At 43.0% G+C, this 18,784-nt stretch overlaps 1 protein-coding gene across 1 annotated transcript in view; it reads right to left on the bottom strand.

Moving 5' to 3' along the window:
* The window catches only part of rngtt (RNA guanylyltransferase and 5'-phosphatase), a 151,648-nt gene that overhangs the window by 108,492 nt on the left and 24,372 nt on the right, over positions 1–18,784 (bottom strand). Inside the window, exons 10-11 of the mRNA XM_071412234.1 lie at positions 9,451–9,586; positions 6,454–6,525 (exon numbers count right to left, since the gene is read on the bottom strand). Coding sequence (XP_071268335.1) covers positions 6,454–6,525; positions 9,451–9,586 — 208 coding nt within the window. The remainder of the gene's footprint in view (positions 1–6,453; positions 6,526–9,450; positions 9,587–18,784) is intronic.

The following is an 18,784-nucleotide window of genomic DNA, read 5'->3' as shown; positions in this document are numbered from 1 at the left end:
TGCAGTGATCAATGACATCACAACAAAGACCACACTCCCTGCATTGGAAATCCCCATGGTCAAAACTTACACCATAGCAGTGTGGCCCTAGGCTGGTGTGCAGCAGAGCAGAGCCAGTCTGGAAGTAAGGCTCTAACGCTCCAAGGTGACTGCAGGGGAGCACACAAACGCACGAACAGACAGACCCAGACACACGCACAGAAGCCTCTGGGTAACAGGAGGTACGCAAGGCTTAACACGCATGCAGAACAGTTACCTCAGCAGGCACGACACAGTAATAAGGACTACCGGGCTAATATCAACGGTATCACTCTGAGCGTTCACAATGAGAACATCAAAAAAAAATCTATCACACCTAATGGCACACCTGACCTCAATAGGGGTACATCTGTGCATAATGTTAACTGCATAAGTCACTTGGCCATTGGCTGTTTAACTTCAATTTAATGTCTTCCATTAAAAAATCAATTAAGCATAAACAGTGATGAGCTGTCAGGAAATGAAAAATATTAAATATGGAGATGAATCTACTGTGACATTTCATCTTTATCATGACACAGCTCTTGGATTCCTCCCCAGTTGGTGGCTGACAGTGAGTGGCAGGGTTTAACTCTGGGGTTGACAGACAGGACCTTTCCAGGAAAACTTAAAAAAAAAATCTATTTAAAAACCCCAGGCAACAACATAAAATAGAAACATTCTTTCCTTGACTCCGGGGTGGTGGTTAGGGTCAAGAAATTACATTTTTCAAGAGGCAACCAGTCATACACAATGGATCAGCATTGTGGTATTGTGTAGAATGACTATTGACGTTATGAACCGTAATGGAGTAATGAAGCACGAGCTATAAATCAATCCATAGAAATACAAATTGTAAATGTAAACAAATCGACTCAACCCTACTGCACAAAACCTTCAACCAAATCTGTGTAACCTCGATCTATAGCCACCACATAAGGTCAAAGGGAAACATCCATAGAAATAGAATGAATAGAATCGCTTGTCTTTTTACTTATATTTTCCCCTTTATTTAAATCAGGTTAGATAAGACATTGAGAACACATTCTCTTTTACAATAAAGAGCTTACCAACAAGGAGCAATGACTCTGGCAGCAAAGCAGACAAGTGAGTAGCGACTAGTGATTGATTGTAACGCCCCCCGCAGGGCAGCAGGCAGGCAGGCCACTAGGTGGTCCTCTCAATGTGGAGCCTGGTGCCAGGTCTGGGCGGCTTGACTAGGATAATGGAGGAGGCCAATAATGGGCTGGGTACTGGGGATCAATACTGCAGCACTTAGTGACGGCTCGGGGACCCACGCAGCGCTGCTAACCTCCACTGCCTGATTCTTGCTGGATCGTTCATCTCTAAGCTCGCCTGGTAAAGGCCTAGCATGAAGATAGACGGTTCGGACATCTACTTCGTGCATGACAAGTAATTTTTCCAACAATTGTTTACAGACAGATTATTTCACTGTATCACAAATCCAGTGGGTCAGAAGATTACATACACTAAGTTGACTGTGCCTTTAAACAGGTTGGAAAATTCCAGAAAATGATGTCATGGCTTTAGAAGCTTCTGATAGGCTAATTGACACAATTTGAGTCAATTGGAGGTGTGCCTGTGGATGTATTTCAAGACCTACCTTCACACTCAGTGCCTCTTTGCTTGACATCATGGGAAAATCAAAATAAATCAGCCAAGACCTCAGAAAAAGAAATTGTAGGCCTCCACAAGTCTGGTTCATCCTTGGGAGGGATTCCAAATGCCTGAAGGTACCACGTTAATATGTACAAGCAATAGTATGCAAGTATAAACACAATGGGACCACGCAGCCGTCATTCCGCACAGGAAGGAGATGCGTTCTGTCTCCTAGAGATGAACTTACTTTGGTGTGAAAAGTGCAAAATCAATCCCAGAACAACAGCAAAGGACCTTGTGAAGATGCTAGAGGAAACAGGAACAAAAGTATCTATATCCACAGTAAAACAAGTCCTATATCGACATAACCTGAAAGGCCGCTCGGCAAGGAAGAAGCCACTGCTCCAAAACCTCCATAATAAAGCCAGACCATGGTTTGCAACAGCACATGGGGACAAAGATCGTACTTTTTGGAGAATTGTTCTAACTGTATGGCCATAATGACCATCGTTATGTTTGGAGGAAAAAAGGGGGAGGCTTGCAAGCCGAAGAACACCATCCCAACCATGAAGCACGGGGGTGGCAGCATCATGTTGTGGGGGTGCTTTGCTGCAGGAGGGACTGGTGCACTTCACAAAATAGATGGCATCATGAGGGAGGAAAATTATGTGGATATATTGAAGCAACATCTCAAGACATCAGTCAGGAAGTTAAAGCTTGGTCGCAAATGGGTCTTCCAAATGGACATTGACCCCAAGCATACTTCCAAAGTTGTGGCAAAATGGCTGAAGAACAACAAAGGCAAGGTATTGGAGTGGCCATCACAAAGCCCTGACCTCAATCCTATAGAGAATTTGTGGGCAGAACTGAGAAAGCCTACAAACCTGACTCAGTTACACCAGCTCTGTCAGGAGGAATGGGCCAAAATTCCCACAACTTATTGTGGGAAGCTTGTGGAAGGCTGGCTACCTGAAACGTTTGACCCAAGTTAAACAATTTAAAGGCAATGCTACCAAATACTAATTGAGTGTATGTAAACTTCTGACCCACTGGGAATGTGGTGAAAGAAATTAAAGCTGAAATAAATCACTCTACTATTATTCTGCCATTTCACATTCCTAAAATAAAAAGTTGTGATCCTAACTGACCTAAGACAGGGAATTTTTACTAGGATTAAATGTCAGGAATTGTGAAAATCTGAGTTTAAATGTATTTGGCTAAGGTGTATGTAAACTTCCAACTTCAACTGTACCGGTATTGATGCGCGGTCCATTTCTGGTTTTTACTTTACCTTTCAATAAAACAGTATTTCAATGTTTGGTTTGTTAAATGTGATACACCACTTTGTTTTTATAGTTTACTCCGATAGTTCAGTTGTCTCCCTCCCTCCCTCTCACTCACTCACCAAACCCACCCCGTCATTCAAGGAGTGCAGTTGGTGTTGCTCGACCACAAGATAATTTGCAGACGGTTCCCGCTTCAGTCTGCATGGTCAATGCAGCAGATGCAACAATATGTTGACAACAACAATATTACTTTCCACTTTGCTTCTTAATATAAATCCACAAGCGTTCTATAATTACACAATTAGTTTGTGTATAGACATGTCTGCAAAGAGCTAGTGTCTTTTCATAGCAAGTTGTGGCTAAAATAAATTATGTTAGCTGCTAATGCTAATCGCAAGTAGGCTGGCTATAATAAATGTACTGAGTTAGAGCAAACATACAGCTAATACAGCCTGATACTAGTGCTGGTGTAGGCCTAAATTAGCATGCTGTTTGTGCAACAGTACGTTCTAAAATCACAGAGGAATAGGCGAAGCATGAATATGTTAGCCAAAGATTATAGGGTCCCATTCCCCTGGGAAACACTGACCAACACTTTGGTTCCTACCCTGTCACAATAACACCGCCATAGTGATCCTATTAGTATTCTAATTCCTAATTCTATGAACACCTCCATGGCATTTTTATTCGTTGCCATGTCAAACACTGTATTCAAAAGGGCCCACTTTTACATTCAAACTATAAAATATAGTTCAAACTAAAAAAAAAAATATATTTCAACGATTCCAACAGTTAACCCTAGTGTTTTGATCTAAATCGCAAGTCAAATTGAAATATTTGGTTAAAAATAAGGCCTAGACTTTTTGCCCATATCGTGCAGTCCTACATGGAAATTATATCAAATGAGATCAACTTTTGGATGAATTGTGACTGAACAGTATAAAACAATCAAAATGGAGAAAGCCCCACTGAAAACACTTAGAATGTGTTGCCACCCTAGGGTCATACACAACTCAAAGCAAATTTAGAATTTGTATTACTCAAAAACATAAAATACTGTCATCCTGTCAAAAAAATATTGTGACACACACAAACAACCGTTCCAAAATTTGGGGTCATATTGATCAGAAATAGTGTAGACAATGTTAATGAGTATTGTAGTTGGAACAGGCTGATTTTCTATGGAATATGTACATAGGCGTACAGAGGCCCATTATCAGCAACTAACACTCCTGTGTTCCAATGGCACGTTGTGTTAGCTAATCCAAGTTTATCATTTTTAAAAAGGCTAATTGATCATTAGAAAATCCTTTTGCAATTACATCTGAAAACTGTTGTCCTGATTAAAGCGGCAATAAAACTGGCCTTCTTTAGACTAGTTGAGTATCTGGCGCATCAGCATTTGTGGTTTCGATTACAGGCTCAAAATGTCCAGAAACAAAGAACTTTCTTTTGAAACTCAGTCTATTCTTGTTCTGAGAAATGAAGGCTATTCCATGCGAGAAATTGTCAAGAAACTGAAGATCTTGTACAATGCAGTATACTACTCCCTTCACAGAACAGCGCAAACTGGCTCTAACCAGAATAGAAAGAGGAGAAACAGACGCCTCACGAGTCCTCAACTGGCAGCTTCATTAAATAGTACCCGCAAAACACCAATCTCAAAATCAACAGTGAAGAGGTGACTCCGGGATGCTGGCCTTCTAGGCAGAGTTGCAAAGAAAAAGCCACATCTCAGACTGGCCAATAAAAAGAAAAGATTAAGATGGGCAAAAGAACACAGACACTGGACAGAGGAACTCTGCCTAGAAGACCAGCATCCCAGAGTCGCCTCTTCACTGTTGTCGTTGAGACTGGTGTTTAACATGTACTATTTAATGAAGCTGCCAGTTGAGGACTTGTGAGCCTTTTAAAATGATAAACTTGGATTAGCTAACACAACGTGCCATTGGAACACAGGAGTGATGGTTGCTGATAAATGGAGATATTCCATAAAAAATCTGCCGTTTCCAGCTACAATAGTCATTTACAACATTAACAATGTCTACACTATTTCTGATCATTACTTTTTTTTTTTCTTTCTTTTTTTTTTTAATGGGGGATTTTTTGTTGTTGCTTTTCTTGCAAAAACAAGGACATTTCTAAGTGACCCCAAACGTTTGAACGGTAGTGTGTATGTGTGTAATATATGCCATGTTGCCCAGCCCTAGGCATCAGCACTAGCTATAAGTTCATTAGACATCAGTAGGAACCAGTGGAGGCTGCTGAGTGAAGGACGGCTCACAATAATGGTTGGAACGGAGCAATTGTAATGGCATCCAACACATGGAAACCATGCGATTGATGTATTTGATACCATTCCAACTATTTCGCTCCAGCCATTACCACAAGCCCATCCTGCCCAATTAATGTGCCACCAACCTTCTGTTGTAGGAACACTATCTGCCACCACCTTGTTTTACTCAGGCTCTTAAAATAGCATACAGAACATTTCTCATGAGAAAAAAACAGCAGCAATCTCACAGCTCAGTGAAAATGAGTTCTGAGGATGAAGCCAGAGAATACATAATCAAGGTGCGTTCTGAATATTACCCTATATATTGCACTACCCATAGGACACTGGTCAAATGTAGTGCACTTTGTAGGGTACAGGATGCCATTTAGGAGGAAGTCTTACACTTCTATACCAAATATTCTCCGAAAATTGATCTGTGGCAATTATCGCCCCCCCGCAACTAATTAGCGGTAAATTGATAATAATTTACCGCTAATAGTTTCAAGCTCAATGATCCTTAGCTGGGTGTATTCAGAAGTTGGTGCATACAACGGAACTTGCGAGATAGAAAAACAAATATGTAGTTTGCGGATGCAGTTAAGCATTCAGAAAGTCACAGGCCCGCCGAAATATAAAACAGGCTTGCGGTCAAAGAGGCTACTCAAACTGCTGTGATGGAGATATATACAAAATAGTTTTGCAAACTTGTTTAGCAATTTCAGAATGGCTGCTCAGTCCTCAGACCGTAGCACTTGTGATGGTCTCAGACAGTGTCCAGGATCTTCATGATCAGGGTTTACTGAGCTCTGCTGGCTGACCAGCGAGCCGAGGTCTGGGGGGGAAGGCAGTCTGAGCTGCTCTCCTCTCCTGCTCTCTCCTCTCAGGCAGAACTAATCAGTCTGACATACAGACAGGCTGCTGTCTGCCATCATGAACAGTGGCAGGACTGACAATGTTGATAGTGAAATACTCTAGACAGTTTTTATCTCAGGGCTTCTCTCGCATGCCCAGCCCTGGTCTGATGATCTATTTATATTCTGTCCTTAACCAGGATCACCAGGCACTGACACTGTGGACTAGAGAGGGGACCAGAGCGAGGTCAAAACAGGGGGCAGAGTGGCTGCTGGTGGTTATGGGGGACTGACTGACCCTGGGCGTACTGACTGCAACCTGATATGTCTGGCACCTCTTCAGGGATGTAGGGGAGATTCATGGGCAACAAGATCTCTGCTGAACGGGCATGGCACTACTCACGTTGAATTTGATGATGTCATAGATCAGGTAGCGCGGGACGGGCTGGCCGTTTACCTTGTCGATAATCATCTCCTGTGGAAACAAGAGACAGGGGGGTGATGAGGACAGACAGAAACCGAGAGAGAGAAAGACACTGAGAGACAGAGGCCGAGAAAGAGAGATGGGGGCATAATGCTAAAACAGTATACGGGAGACACATTCTAAGATAAATAATTCAAAATTTGTGGTCCAATCAGACAGGGAGTGAGAGGAGCTGAGCATGCTGGAAAGTGCCCGTCCAACGATGGGGGGGGGTTAAACTGAGCGCTCTTAAAAAAGGGGCTGGCTGTGTCTCCTGTGATGTACGTACGGCAGACTGCGGCACACATCAGAGATGAGTACCAGGGAGAGGAATGGGGAACGGCAGCAGAAATAGATTTACACATTCATCATTCAACATTGTGGAGTTGAGAATCAAGTACTTCAGAGCTGGTGAAAAGCCCAACTGACACATGACTGGGTTTCACAGCCACGTTATGCAACGAGGTGGCTGCCAGTTGAGGACTTGTGAGCCTTTTAAAATTGATAAACTTGGATTAGCTAACACAACATGCCATTGGAACACAGGAGTGATGGTTGCTGATAATGTACACCTATGTAGATATTCCATTTAAAAAATAAAAATCTGCCGTTTCCAGCTACAGTAGTCATTTACAGCATTAACAATGTCTACACTGTATTTCGGATCAATTTGATGTTATTTTAATGGAAAAAAATATGCTTTTCTTTCAAAAACAAGGACATTTCTAAGTGACCCCAAACTTTTGAAAGGTAGTGTGTATACGAGAGAGAAAGCGCGAGAGAGAGCAATATATTTACACATTCATCATTGTGGAGTTGAGAATCAGGTACTTCAGAGCTGGTGAGAAGCAAGAGAGAATGAGAGAGAACGATTACAAGCGAGAGAGCACGAGAACGAGCGAGAGAGAGCGAGAACGAGCGAACGAGAGAGAGCGAACGAGAGAGAGCGAACGAGAGAGAGCGAACGAGAGAGAGCGAACGAGATCGAGCGAACGAGATCGAGCGAACGAGATCGAGCGAACGAGATCGAGCGAACGAGATCGAGCGCGCGTTCGTTCTTGTGCGAGAGAGTGCGCGTGAGAGAAACGGTGAGAGAGCGGAATATATGAATAGTATCCCAATGGGTATCATATCGTAGGCTAAGCATCATACAGTACGCATCACCATTCTGACACATTACCTGTAGGAACATCAAGGGAACTACTGCTTTACAGCTAATATGGTACAATTTCACTCCAGTTTATGTCCTTTGAAGGGATCTTACTCAAAATATTTACTCCAATGTGAATGTACAAACGCAGACAAATAAAAGACAACAAACACTTGAGTGAATTGCTCTGGGGGATGAATATAGTTGTATCTCTGTGAGTTGACCTCTGTACATGCAGCAGTCCAGCACACTGAGGCAGTAACTGTTATGTATTGTGTGTGGGGGTGTACGAATAAGATAGTGACTAGCAGCAGAGCCACTACCACAGAAAAGCTTGTGATTGAATGTCTGCAGCAACAGCTCCACAGGCAATATATCTGCAAACATGAAAATAAATTTTAGGTCTCTGGGTAGAGTTCACTGAAAACACTGACATGAATTCCAAACACACAAGAGAAGCCTTGTGGTAGAGGCAGATTATGTAAGTAGTAAGATTCTATGAAGAATCTATGGATGAAACTGAGCATAGCTGAGTCATCGTTCAGCCACAGGTTCTTTATGGACATGGACTCTGTTAGCACCTGTCATCAAAAACAACACAATAACAAAAAGGACACCAAGAAGCCTTGACAGGCTAGACAGACTGTCACATCTGCAGATTGGAGCTGCTTCAAAAGCCTGCTAATGTGTTCCCTGCACAAAAGGCCCAAACAAAGAGACAACCCACCATCTCAATCAGTCACTGAATTACCGAAAATGCTTGAGAATAATATTGCTCAGAGCATGAAAGACACGTCCGTCTTAGAGAAAAGTGATGCCTAAGCAAACTCACCTCTCTAACAAGCCCCCCCCCACATAATTGGGCTCCTGTACAGAAGACCAGGCATTGTACACCGACATGACGCATAATGGCAACCAGCCTCTTCTCTCCCCGGTTTCGATTAGGGAGGGTGGTAATGACTGGTGTCTTGTGCACCTGCTGCTTGGGGAGTGCTGGGACCTGGCTAAGTCCCAAACTGCACCCTATTCCCTGTATAGTGCACTACCTTTGACCAGGGCCAACAGGGAATATCACTATATTTGGAATGAACACCTTCTCTAGTACAAAAACACCAGTAGCCCGGATTGGCCTGTTATTACACGGTGAAGACATGACAGCCACTAACAAACAGCCTCCTGGGGGGGAAGGTATCTACGCTGTACAGTGCAATACAGAGCAGGATAAAGGCGGATGAATCTATGGTATTTCTGGTATGATTTACGAACAGTGATTCCCCTCCTGTCTTGTAAAACTGGATGTGGTGGCGGACTGGGTGAAAGGCTCACTGCTCTCGCTGTTCTCCTCTAGGCCTAGGTGTTGATAGGAGCCACAGGGTTCTCCTGGTGTGGAAGGAGGCTGACAACAGCTACTTTTTGCTGTCAGTCATGTGTAGGTGGAGCAGCAGGGCGATATGAGTAGGGGTACGGGGTCAGGCAGGGGACAAAGGGCGGAAAGAATAAAGACAGTACGAATCACCATTCTGAGACTTTTTATTTTATTTAACTAGGCAAGTCAGTTAAGAACAAATTCTTATGTACAATGATGGCCTAGGAACAGTGGGTTAACTGCCTTGTTCAGGGGAAGAACGACAGATTTTTACCTCGTCCGCTCGGGGATTCGATCTAGCAACCTTTTGGTTACTTGGCCAATGCTCTAACCACTAGGCTACTTGCCGCCCCATTACCTGGGGGGGGGGGGGGGGGAGAGAGAAAAGAAAGGACACACACAGACCGAGTGAAGGACTTACCCCGTCAAGTAGTGTGTTGGCTAAGTGAACGCGGAGGTCTTTCCGAAAGGGGAATTCTAGGTTGGCTATGTGGAACACCGAGTTGTCTCTGTCGATCATGTGCACCTCATTCTTCCCATTTATCAGCATCATATACCTGTGGAAAATAGAGCAAAGAAACTTTAACAAGTTTACTTAACATCTTTAAGTTAACAACTATTTACTAGTAAGTAGCAAACATTCAACAAACAAAGCAGAGGCAGTACACATATTGAATGCTGTAAATTGATGGTAAAGTTTCACTCCGACTGGAATTGGCTTTTTACATGGATTAAAAACCAAACCAGACAGCCATTTTATAGCAGACAAACAGCTGCATCCAGATTACTCAGAGCTGCAGATTCAACTGCATTTCTTACAGTTAAAATCAAAACTTTGTTGGGTTAAAGCTGCAATATTCAACCCGACCAAATTCACAAAGAGTATGTGATAAGTCAAAAATGTTAGTGCAAAAAGGGTCAATGCAGATAGTCCAGGTAGCTATTGGTTAAATATTTAAAGCTGCAATATTAAACTTTTTGGGTGACCCCAGCAAATTCACATAAAAATGTGTTATAGATCTGTCATTCTCATTGAAAGCAAGTCTAAGAAGCGGTAGTAGATCTGTTCTATGTGCATATTTCTATGCTTCCAGTTATGTTTAGTTTTTTGCGTCTTTTACTTTCGGTTTACTACACCAGCTTCAAACAGCTGAAAATACTATATTTTTGGTTATGGAAAATATATTTCACAGCAGTTTAGATGGTACAATAATTCTCTACACAACGACTGCTTGTTTTGTCACGAACTGAAATTAAGCAAACTATTCGAATTTTTGCAACCAGGAAATGAGGGAGCGATTTCTGCAACATTACACCTTTAATAGAGTATCTGGGGAACAACACAGAATCAAACTCCAAACTTACCTCAACCCCTACTTACAAAAACAGCCGCATTATATTCTAGTGCACGTAGACACTTTCAAACCAATTCTCTCCTCTATTGACAAAACTGAATGACAAAAAAAGTCAGACTCTGATATATTGTGATGTTATGTCCTAAAGGAGCTCTGCTTCAATGCAAATGTGCCAGCCTCCAGTTAGACATGGCTCTATCTTCAAATAGCACAATGTGCTGCTACATTCACAGGCAGTGGAGAGGCGAGTTGTTTCACTGATAGAGGAAGTTTTAGCACTAATCCTGAATTAGTTCCTCGGGCATTTGCAGGTGAGATACGAGACTTAGTTTGCATTAAGAAATACACTGCACTATCCTTGGCCTCAGGAAGACCACATAAGCTTGCAGTACAAACACAGTCCTTCACCATTTTATCAAGATACTGTGGATGCATATTAATGTTCTTATTCTGAGAAACTTTGAGAAAGCTCTTTGACTGCATCTACAGTACAGGACTAGAGGCAAGGACATACACCACTGATCAAGCCATTCAGGGGGAGTGGTGTCCTTATCTCGCTCCTTCTCTTTGGTCTTGCAGATTCTTGAACAGTACTTTTTCAATGCCACAATAGGACACACACACACACCGGTCCTCATTCAAATCCCCACAGTGCCACACCAGATAATCCTACTGCTTTGAACTTTGTTTAATTAGAATATCCTCAAGAAAGAGAGGCGTGAAAGACAGGACATTGCAGTGTATCTGAGTTTTTTAAGAAGCTGCTAAGCAAATATGATAGGACCCAGGCTCTCTTGCTCCAGTCTACATATTTACATGGGTGATGGTAGAGGAGACTGGCGAGAGAGATGTGGAATGTGGTGGTGAAGAGGGAGACCAACTGTTATGTAGCTAGCAGTCTGTCACACCTCTGTCTGATTACTGTCTGATCCCTCCATCACACCAACCAGATGGAGGGATGAAGTGGAGGATACAAAGCGTTCCTTGAATTACATACCTGCGAACATCAGCTTTTACACTCAGACAAACCTACTTTTAAAAGGGTGGACGCAGGTGGACAGTGAATCACTTACTCACCGTCTCCGACAGGATATCTGTTTGGTAACAGTGGTGGTGGTGGAGACCAATTAGAAGTTTGTGATGACAAAGGGGACTTGGGATGGACGTACAGTATGTTAAGGATGGGACAACCCCTATGATACCCATGGTATCACCCATCGCATAGACACACAGAGGATGGAAGAGTCCACAGACACTAAGGTGGGGGTATCTGGGTGAAAGATACAGAGGCAGTGGAGGGGGATAAAGTCTGAGTGCTCTAGTTCAGTGTTTCCTAACTCCAGTCCTCACGTACCCCCCAACAGCACACATTTTTGTTGCAGCCCCAGACAAAAACACCTGATTTAAATTGTCAAGGGCTTAGTGATTAATTGACAAGTAGAATCAGGTGTGCTTGTCCGGGACCACAACAAAAAGATGTTGGAGGTACTGGAAGACTGGAGTTGGAAAGAACTGCTCTAGTTGAGTCTAGAGCATGGCCCTCCAACCCTGTTCCTGGAGAGTTGTGGGTTTTCGCTCCAACCCCAGTTGTAACTAACCTCGTTCAGCTTATCAACCAGCTAATTATTAGAATCAGGTGTGCTAGACTAGGGTTGAAGCGAAAACCTACAGGATGGTGGCTCTCCAGGAACGGAGTTTGGCGAGTCCTGATCTCGAGGTATTGTCAAGATATGGGGCAACACACTGGTGCGAACACAAAGCTCATCACAATCTCCTTCAGTTAGAGGTTTGAAATAGAAAAATGGCTACATGCACCAACAACCTCAGCAATCATAGATTGGATTGCATTTTATTGAGGGCATGGCAAAGAACAAAGAGCAAAGCGCAAACAAAAGCGGTCAAGCCAACTGCACCTGTTTGGGTAATTGAATAAAAAATATCTACAGTCAACAGGAAAACTGTTATGCGTAAAATGAAACCCATGAAAGTCAACAACAGAACATCAAAATGCCTGATCTGATTCCAGGGGTATGGAGGTTCCTAAGGAGAGCTGAGGGGATGTGATCAAACACGCACACACATTTCCTCTTACAATCAACACACAAGAAATCTGCTCAGCAATGATTACATGGCAGAGTTGACGAATCCAGTTTCATGCTTCCAGGAGGCCGACTGGCCGCCGCTCTCTCTCCATCGGCAAATGCCAAGTAGAGTGAAGCAAGATGCTTTAAATGAGCAACTCTGTATCATTTCCGGTTTTATTCCTAAAAAGGTTAAGTATCCTAATCAACGCATCCTAAACCAGTGAGCAAATTAGCTCGCCCCCCATTACACCACTTTATGACATTAGTGCAATCATGCAGTGCTAATGGCACCCGGCTTATTATGCAAACTACTAAATTAACACAAAGGCGGAACTGGCCTATTGGATGGCGATGTGAACACATTTTAAAATGCAGTGACAGATGGAGAGGAGACTGGTGGTGGTGACAGAGATACAGTTGAAGTCGGAAGTTTACATACACTTAGTTTGGAGTCATTAAAACTTGTTTTTCAACCACTCCACAAGTTTCTTGTTAACAAACTATAGTTTTGGCAAGTCAGTTTGGACATCTACTTTGTGCACGACACAAGTCATTTTTCCAACGATTGTTTACAGACAGTGAAATAATCTATCACAATTCCAGTGAGTCTGAAGTTTACATACACTAAGTTGACAGTGCCTTTAAACAGCTTGGGAAATTCCAGAAAATGATGTCATGGCTTTAGAAGCTTCTGATAGGCTAATTGACACAATTTGAGTCAATTGGAGGTGTGCCTGTAGATGTATTTCAAGGCCTAACTTCAAACTCAGTGCCTCTTTGCTTGACATCATGGGAAAATCAACCAAGACCTCAGAAGAAAAATTGTAGACCTCCACAAGTCTGGTTCATCCTTGGGAGCCATTTCCAAATGCCTGAAGGTACCACGTTCATCTCTACAAACAAGTATATATACCATGGGACCACGCAGCCGTCATACCGCTTAGGAAGGAGATGCGTTCTGTCTCCTAGAGATGAACTTACTTTGGTGCGAAAAGTGCAAAATCAATCCCGGAAAAACAGCAAAGGACCTTGTGAAGATGCTGGAGGAAACATGTACAAAAGTATCTATATCCACAGTAAAACGAGTCCTATATCAACATAACCTGAAAGGCCGCTCAGCAACGAAGAAGTCACTGCTCAAAAACCGCCATAAAAAAGCCAGACTACGGTTTGCAACTGCACATGGGTACAAAGATCGTACTTTTTTGAGAAATGTCCTCTGGTCTGATGAAACAAAAATAGAACTGTTTGGCCATAATAACCATCGTTATGTTTGTAGGAAAAAGGGGGAGGCTTGCAAGCTGAAGAACACCATCCCAACCGTGAAGCACAGGAGTGGCAGCATCATGTTGTGGGGGTGCTTTGCTGTAGGAGGGACTGGTGCACTTCACAAAATAGATGGCATCATGAGGCAGGAAACTGATGTGGATATATTGAAGCAACATCAAGACATCAGTCAGGAAGTTAAAGCTTGGTCGCAAATGGGTCTTCCAAATGGACAATGACCCCAAGCATACTTCCAAAGTTGTGTCAAAATGCCTTAAGGACAACAAAGTCAAGGTATTGGAGTGGCCATCACAAAGCACTGACCTCAATCCTATAGAACATTTGTGGGCAGAACTGAAAAAGCGTGTGCGAGCAAGGAGGCCTACAAACCTGACTCACTTACACCAGCTCTGTCAGGAGGAATGGGCCAAAATTCACCCAACTTATTGTGGGAAGCTTGTGGAAGCCTACCCGAAACATTTGACCCAAGTTAAACAATTTAAAAGGCAATACTCCCAAATAATAATTGAGTGTTTGTAAACTTCTGACCCACTGCGAATGTTATGAAAGAAATAAAAGCTGAAATAAATAATTCTCTCTACTATTATTCTGACAGTTCACATTCTTAAAATAAAGTCGTGATCCTAACTGACCTAAGACAGGGAATTCTTACTAAAACTAAATGTCAGGAATTGTGAAAACTGATTTTAAATGTATTTGGCTAAGGTGTATGTAAACTTCCGACTTCAACTGTAGATGGCAGATCACTAGGTAGTTCCCCACTACCAAATTCACTACATTTTCCGCAGTGTGAGCAGCAGTAAGAAGAACTGCAGGTGGGGAAAAAAACATAATCAGATATGCATTACACCTAATTAATTTGCCATCTATACCAGCTTGTTCAGAGAGTTCTGGAAGGCATCCAGGTCCCTGAGATGTGGGGTACAATGGCTGTCCCCCAAATGGCACTCTATTCCTTAAACAATATGAGGCAGGCCCTGAGAGAGAACTCCTGTTAAAGAACCTCTCAGCCAATGAGAGACGAGCATGCACTCTCATGTGTAAAAGTGTAAAAGTGACTTGTTTCGGTCTTTCACTCTTGACCTGTAACAGGATTACGAGTAGGGCCAACAGCATGCTGACAGAATAAAAGGCATCTAATCTTCCAGCTACAATGACAGTACAGGTCTGCAAAGTAGGGCCATAAAAACTGTTGGACCTAATTATTATAAAGACAAAAAAGTGTGACAGTGCAGGTCTGCTGGAGCAGGGATGAGTTCCTCATCCCTGTGAGTGAGGAGTGGTGAGCCACATCTGCCTTGGGGTCCTCTGCTCCTAAACACTCTGTTCTGGAAGAATCAATGCCTGCATCTACTCTGCTGACAAAGTCTCAGGAGTCTGGACAACAGCCTCTTTGGTTTCCCATAAGACACATTCAGGCAAACAGTCAGACACAGACACACGCTTTAAAAGACGTTTAGTGTATTGTTTAGTGTTGTGTTGTGGCTTTGCTGGCATGCATTAAAAAAAAGTTGAGTTTGCCCCACCAAGACGTACATGATAAAAATCACTAAAGAGCCTGGTTCCTCTCTAGGTTTCATCCTAGGTTCCTGCCTTTCTAGGGAGTTTTTCCTAGCCACCATGTTCCTACATCTGCATTTCTTGCTGTTTGGGGTTTTAGGCTGGGTTTCTGTATAGCACTTTGTGACATCTGCTGATGTAAAAAGGGCTTTATAAATACATTTGCTTGATACTGACATCAGGGCATAAAAGTAAAAACGCCTGCCACCCGCCAAATGCGGAGGGGAAAAAATATCTATTTCACCAGCCACGTAAGCGGGTGGTCAATTTGCAGGGCTACACAGCGCGACCATGACAGTCACATTTGCAAATAAAAATAGTCAAAAGTCAAGTAAGAGCACATGTGCGAGTTGTGATTTCTAGCAGAAAAATTCTGCAGTAGCTATCTTCAAAGTTTCTGCCATTTTGTTCCATAGGTGCTAATCGCACAAAGAAATAATCATATATCCCACCTCACACAGCAGCACTGCCTGAGTTAACTGCTTATAGATTCATTTTTGGAAGCACTGCACACAGGTATAAACGTTTGTCTAATTTACTCAACAGTCTACAAAGTGAGACTTCGTCCTCTTGTTTTTTGGCTATTTACATTGCTTTGTTCACAAGCTTGGCTGTTTTTCAATGTTAGTTAAGAACAAATTGTAATTTACAATGACGGCCTACACCGGCCAAATCCGGACAACGCTGGGCCAATTGTGCGGGGCCCTACGGGACTCCCAATTAGGGCCGGTTGTGATACAGCCTGGATTCGAACCAGGGTGTCTGTAATGACGCTTCTAGCATTGAGATGCAGTGCCTTAGACCGCTGCGCCACTCGGGAGCTGAAGAGACGGCGTCTACTTGGTTTCCACTAGAGAGCACAGCCAAAGTCAAAATTGTCTATATCGTAAAAAATCATGTGATCTTAAGGTTAGGGTTAAGCATAATGTTAGCAGTGTGGATAAGGTTAGGTATAAAATAACATTTTAAGATGATACATTTTAGAAATAGACTGGGTTGATTTTTTTTTATACCTTTATTTAACTAGGCAATCCAGTTAAGAACAAATTCTTATTTTCAATGACGGCCTAGGAACAGTGGGTTAACTGCCTTGTTCATAGGGCAAAACGACAGAATTTTACCGCGTCAGCTCGGGGATTCGATCTTGCAACCTTACTAGTTCAACGCTCTAACTACTAGGCTACTTGACTTTGTGGCTGTGGTAACTAGTGATGACTGTCTACTAGTAAGTAGTCAGATCCAAAATCTCTCTCACACACACACGTTACCACGGTAACCCCCCGCCTTTAGAGGGGCAGCTTTTGACTCGGGTCACAAAATTAAATGAAATTGAGCAATAATCCACATTACTTCTTACTAATACCGTTCTTGTTTTAGAAACATTACAAAGCACGGTCATCCATTTGTTTGGGGTGGATTTTGACTGATACGTAATCTGAGTGTCTGGTCTATTCTTTTTAATAAATCTACTAAACCTGCCACAGTGGCTGGTGGACCAAAAAGTTAATTTCAGGGCCTGGCGCACATGATTACCCCAAGGCCTTCAGCCTTGGTTGGGATGTAGGCTATAGACCTTCTCTTTCACACAATTTACAAATGCGAACAACCCGTCTAGCTAAACGGAGTGCTTTTAGAACAGTGTTGGGGCCAGGGCCAGATGTATAATCTCATTCTAATCATTACATTGAAATGGTTCCAGGTGGGCCCTGGAAAGTGGAGCTGTAATAGTCCTCCACACCTCTACTCCACTGGAGGGGATCAATACTGGGGAGTGAGAATGGCCCAGGTCTCTAGGGCTGTATCCTAAATGGCCTTACTTCCTAAATAGTGCACTACTTTTGGGGAAAATGATGCCATTTCAAATCAAATTTTATTTGTCACAGACATATTTAGCTGATGTTATTGCGAGTGTGGCGAAATGCTTGTGTTCCTAGCTCCAACAGTGTATCTAACAATTCACAAAAATACAAACAAATATAAAAGTTTTTAAAAAATGGAATTAAGAAACATATAAATATTAGGACGAGCAATGTCGGAGTGGCATTGACTAAAATACAGTAGAATAGCATACAGTATATACATATGAAATTAGTAAAACTATGTAAACATCATTAAAGTGACTAGTGTTCCATTATTAAAGTGACCAGTGATTCCATGAATATGTACATAGGGCAGCAGCCTCTAAGGTGCAGGGTTGAGTAACCGGTTGGTAGCCGGCTAGTGATGGCTATTTAAGAGTCTGATGGCCTTGAGAAAGCTGTTTTTTCATCCTCTCGGTCCCAGCTCTGATGCACCTTCTGGATGGTAGCGGGGTGAACAGTCCGTGGCTCGGGTGGTGGCTGTCCTTGACAATATTTTTGGCCTTCCTGTGACATCGGGTGCTGTAAGTGTCTTGGAGGGAGGGCATGCAGTGTGCCCCCGGTGATGCGTTGTGCAGACCGCACCACCCTCTGGAGAGCCCTGCGGTTGCGGGTGGTGGAGATGCCGTACCAGGCAGTGATACACAATTGAGAGCATCCTGTCAGGCTGTATCTGTAAAAGTTTGTGAGGGTCTTTGTGGCCAAGCCAAATTTCTTCAGCCTCCTGAGGTTGAAGAGGCGCGGTTGTGCCTTCTTGACCACACTGTCTGTGTGGGTGGACCATTTCAGATTGTCAGTGATGTGTACGCCAAGGAACTTGAAGCTTTTCGTCTTCTCCACTGTGGTCCCATGGATGTGGATAGGGGTATGCTCCATCTGCTGTTTCCTGAAGTCCATGATCAGCTCCATCATTTTGTTGACGTTGAGGGAGAAGTTATTTTCCTGGCACCACTCCGCCAGGGCCTTCACCTCCTCCCTGTAGGTGCTCATCATTGTTGGTAATCAGGAATACTACTGTTGTGTCGTCTGCAAACTTGATTGCGTTGGAGCCGTGGGTATATCCACAGTAAAAATGAGTCCTATATCGACATAACCTGAAAGGTCGCTCAGCAAGGAATAAGTTACTTCTCAAAAACCGCTATAAAAACCCCAGAATACAGTTTGCAACAGCACATGGGGACAAAGATCGTACTTTTTGGAGAAATGTCCTCTGGTCTGATGAAACAAAAATAGAACTGTTTGGCCATAATGACCATCGTTATGTTTGGAGGAGAAAAAGGGGAGGCTTGCAAGCTGAAGAACACCATCCCAACCGTGAAGCACGGGGGTGGCAGCATCATGTTGTGGGGGTGCTTTGCTGCAGGAGGGACTGGTGCACTTCACAAAATAGATGGCACCATGAGGCAGGAAAATTATGTGGATATTTTGAAGAAACATCAAGACATCAGTCAGGAAGTTAAAGCTTGGTCGCAAATAGGTCTTCCAAATGGACAATGACCCCAAGCATACTTCCAAAGTTATGGCAAAATAGCTGAAGGACAACAAAGTCAAGATATTATAGTGGCCATCACAAAGCCCTGACCTCAAACCTATAGAACATTTGTGGGCAG

This window comes from Salvelinus alpinus, chromosome 8 (genome assembly GCF_045679555.1).
Source record: "Salvelinus alpinus chromosome 8, SLU_Salpinus.1, whole genome shotgun sequence".
Classification (NCBI taxonomy): Eukaryota; Metazoa; Chordata; class Actinopteri; order Salmoniformes; family Salmonidae; genus Salvelinus; species Salvelinus alpinus.
The sequence above is the reverse complement of the archived record's forward strand: the minus strand, read 5'-3'. Positions and strand labels throughout refer to the sequence as shown.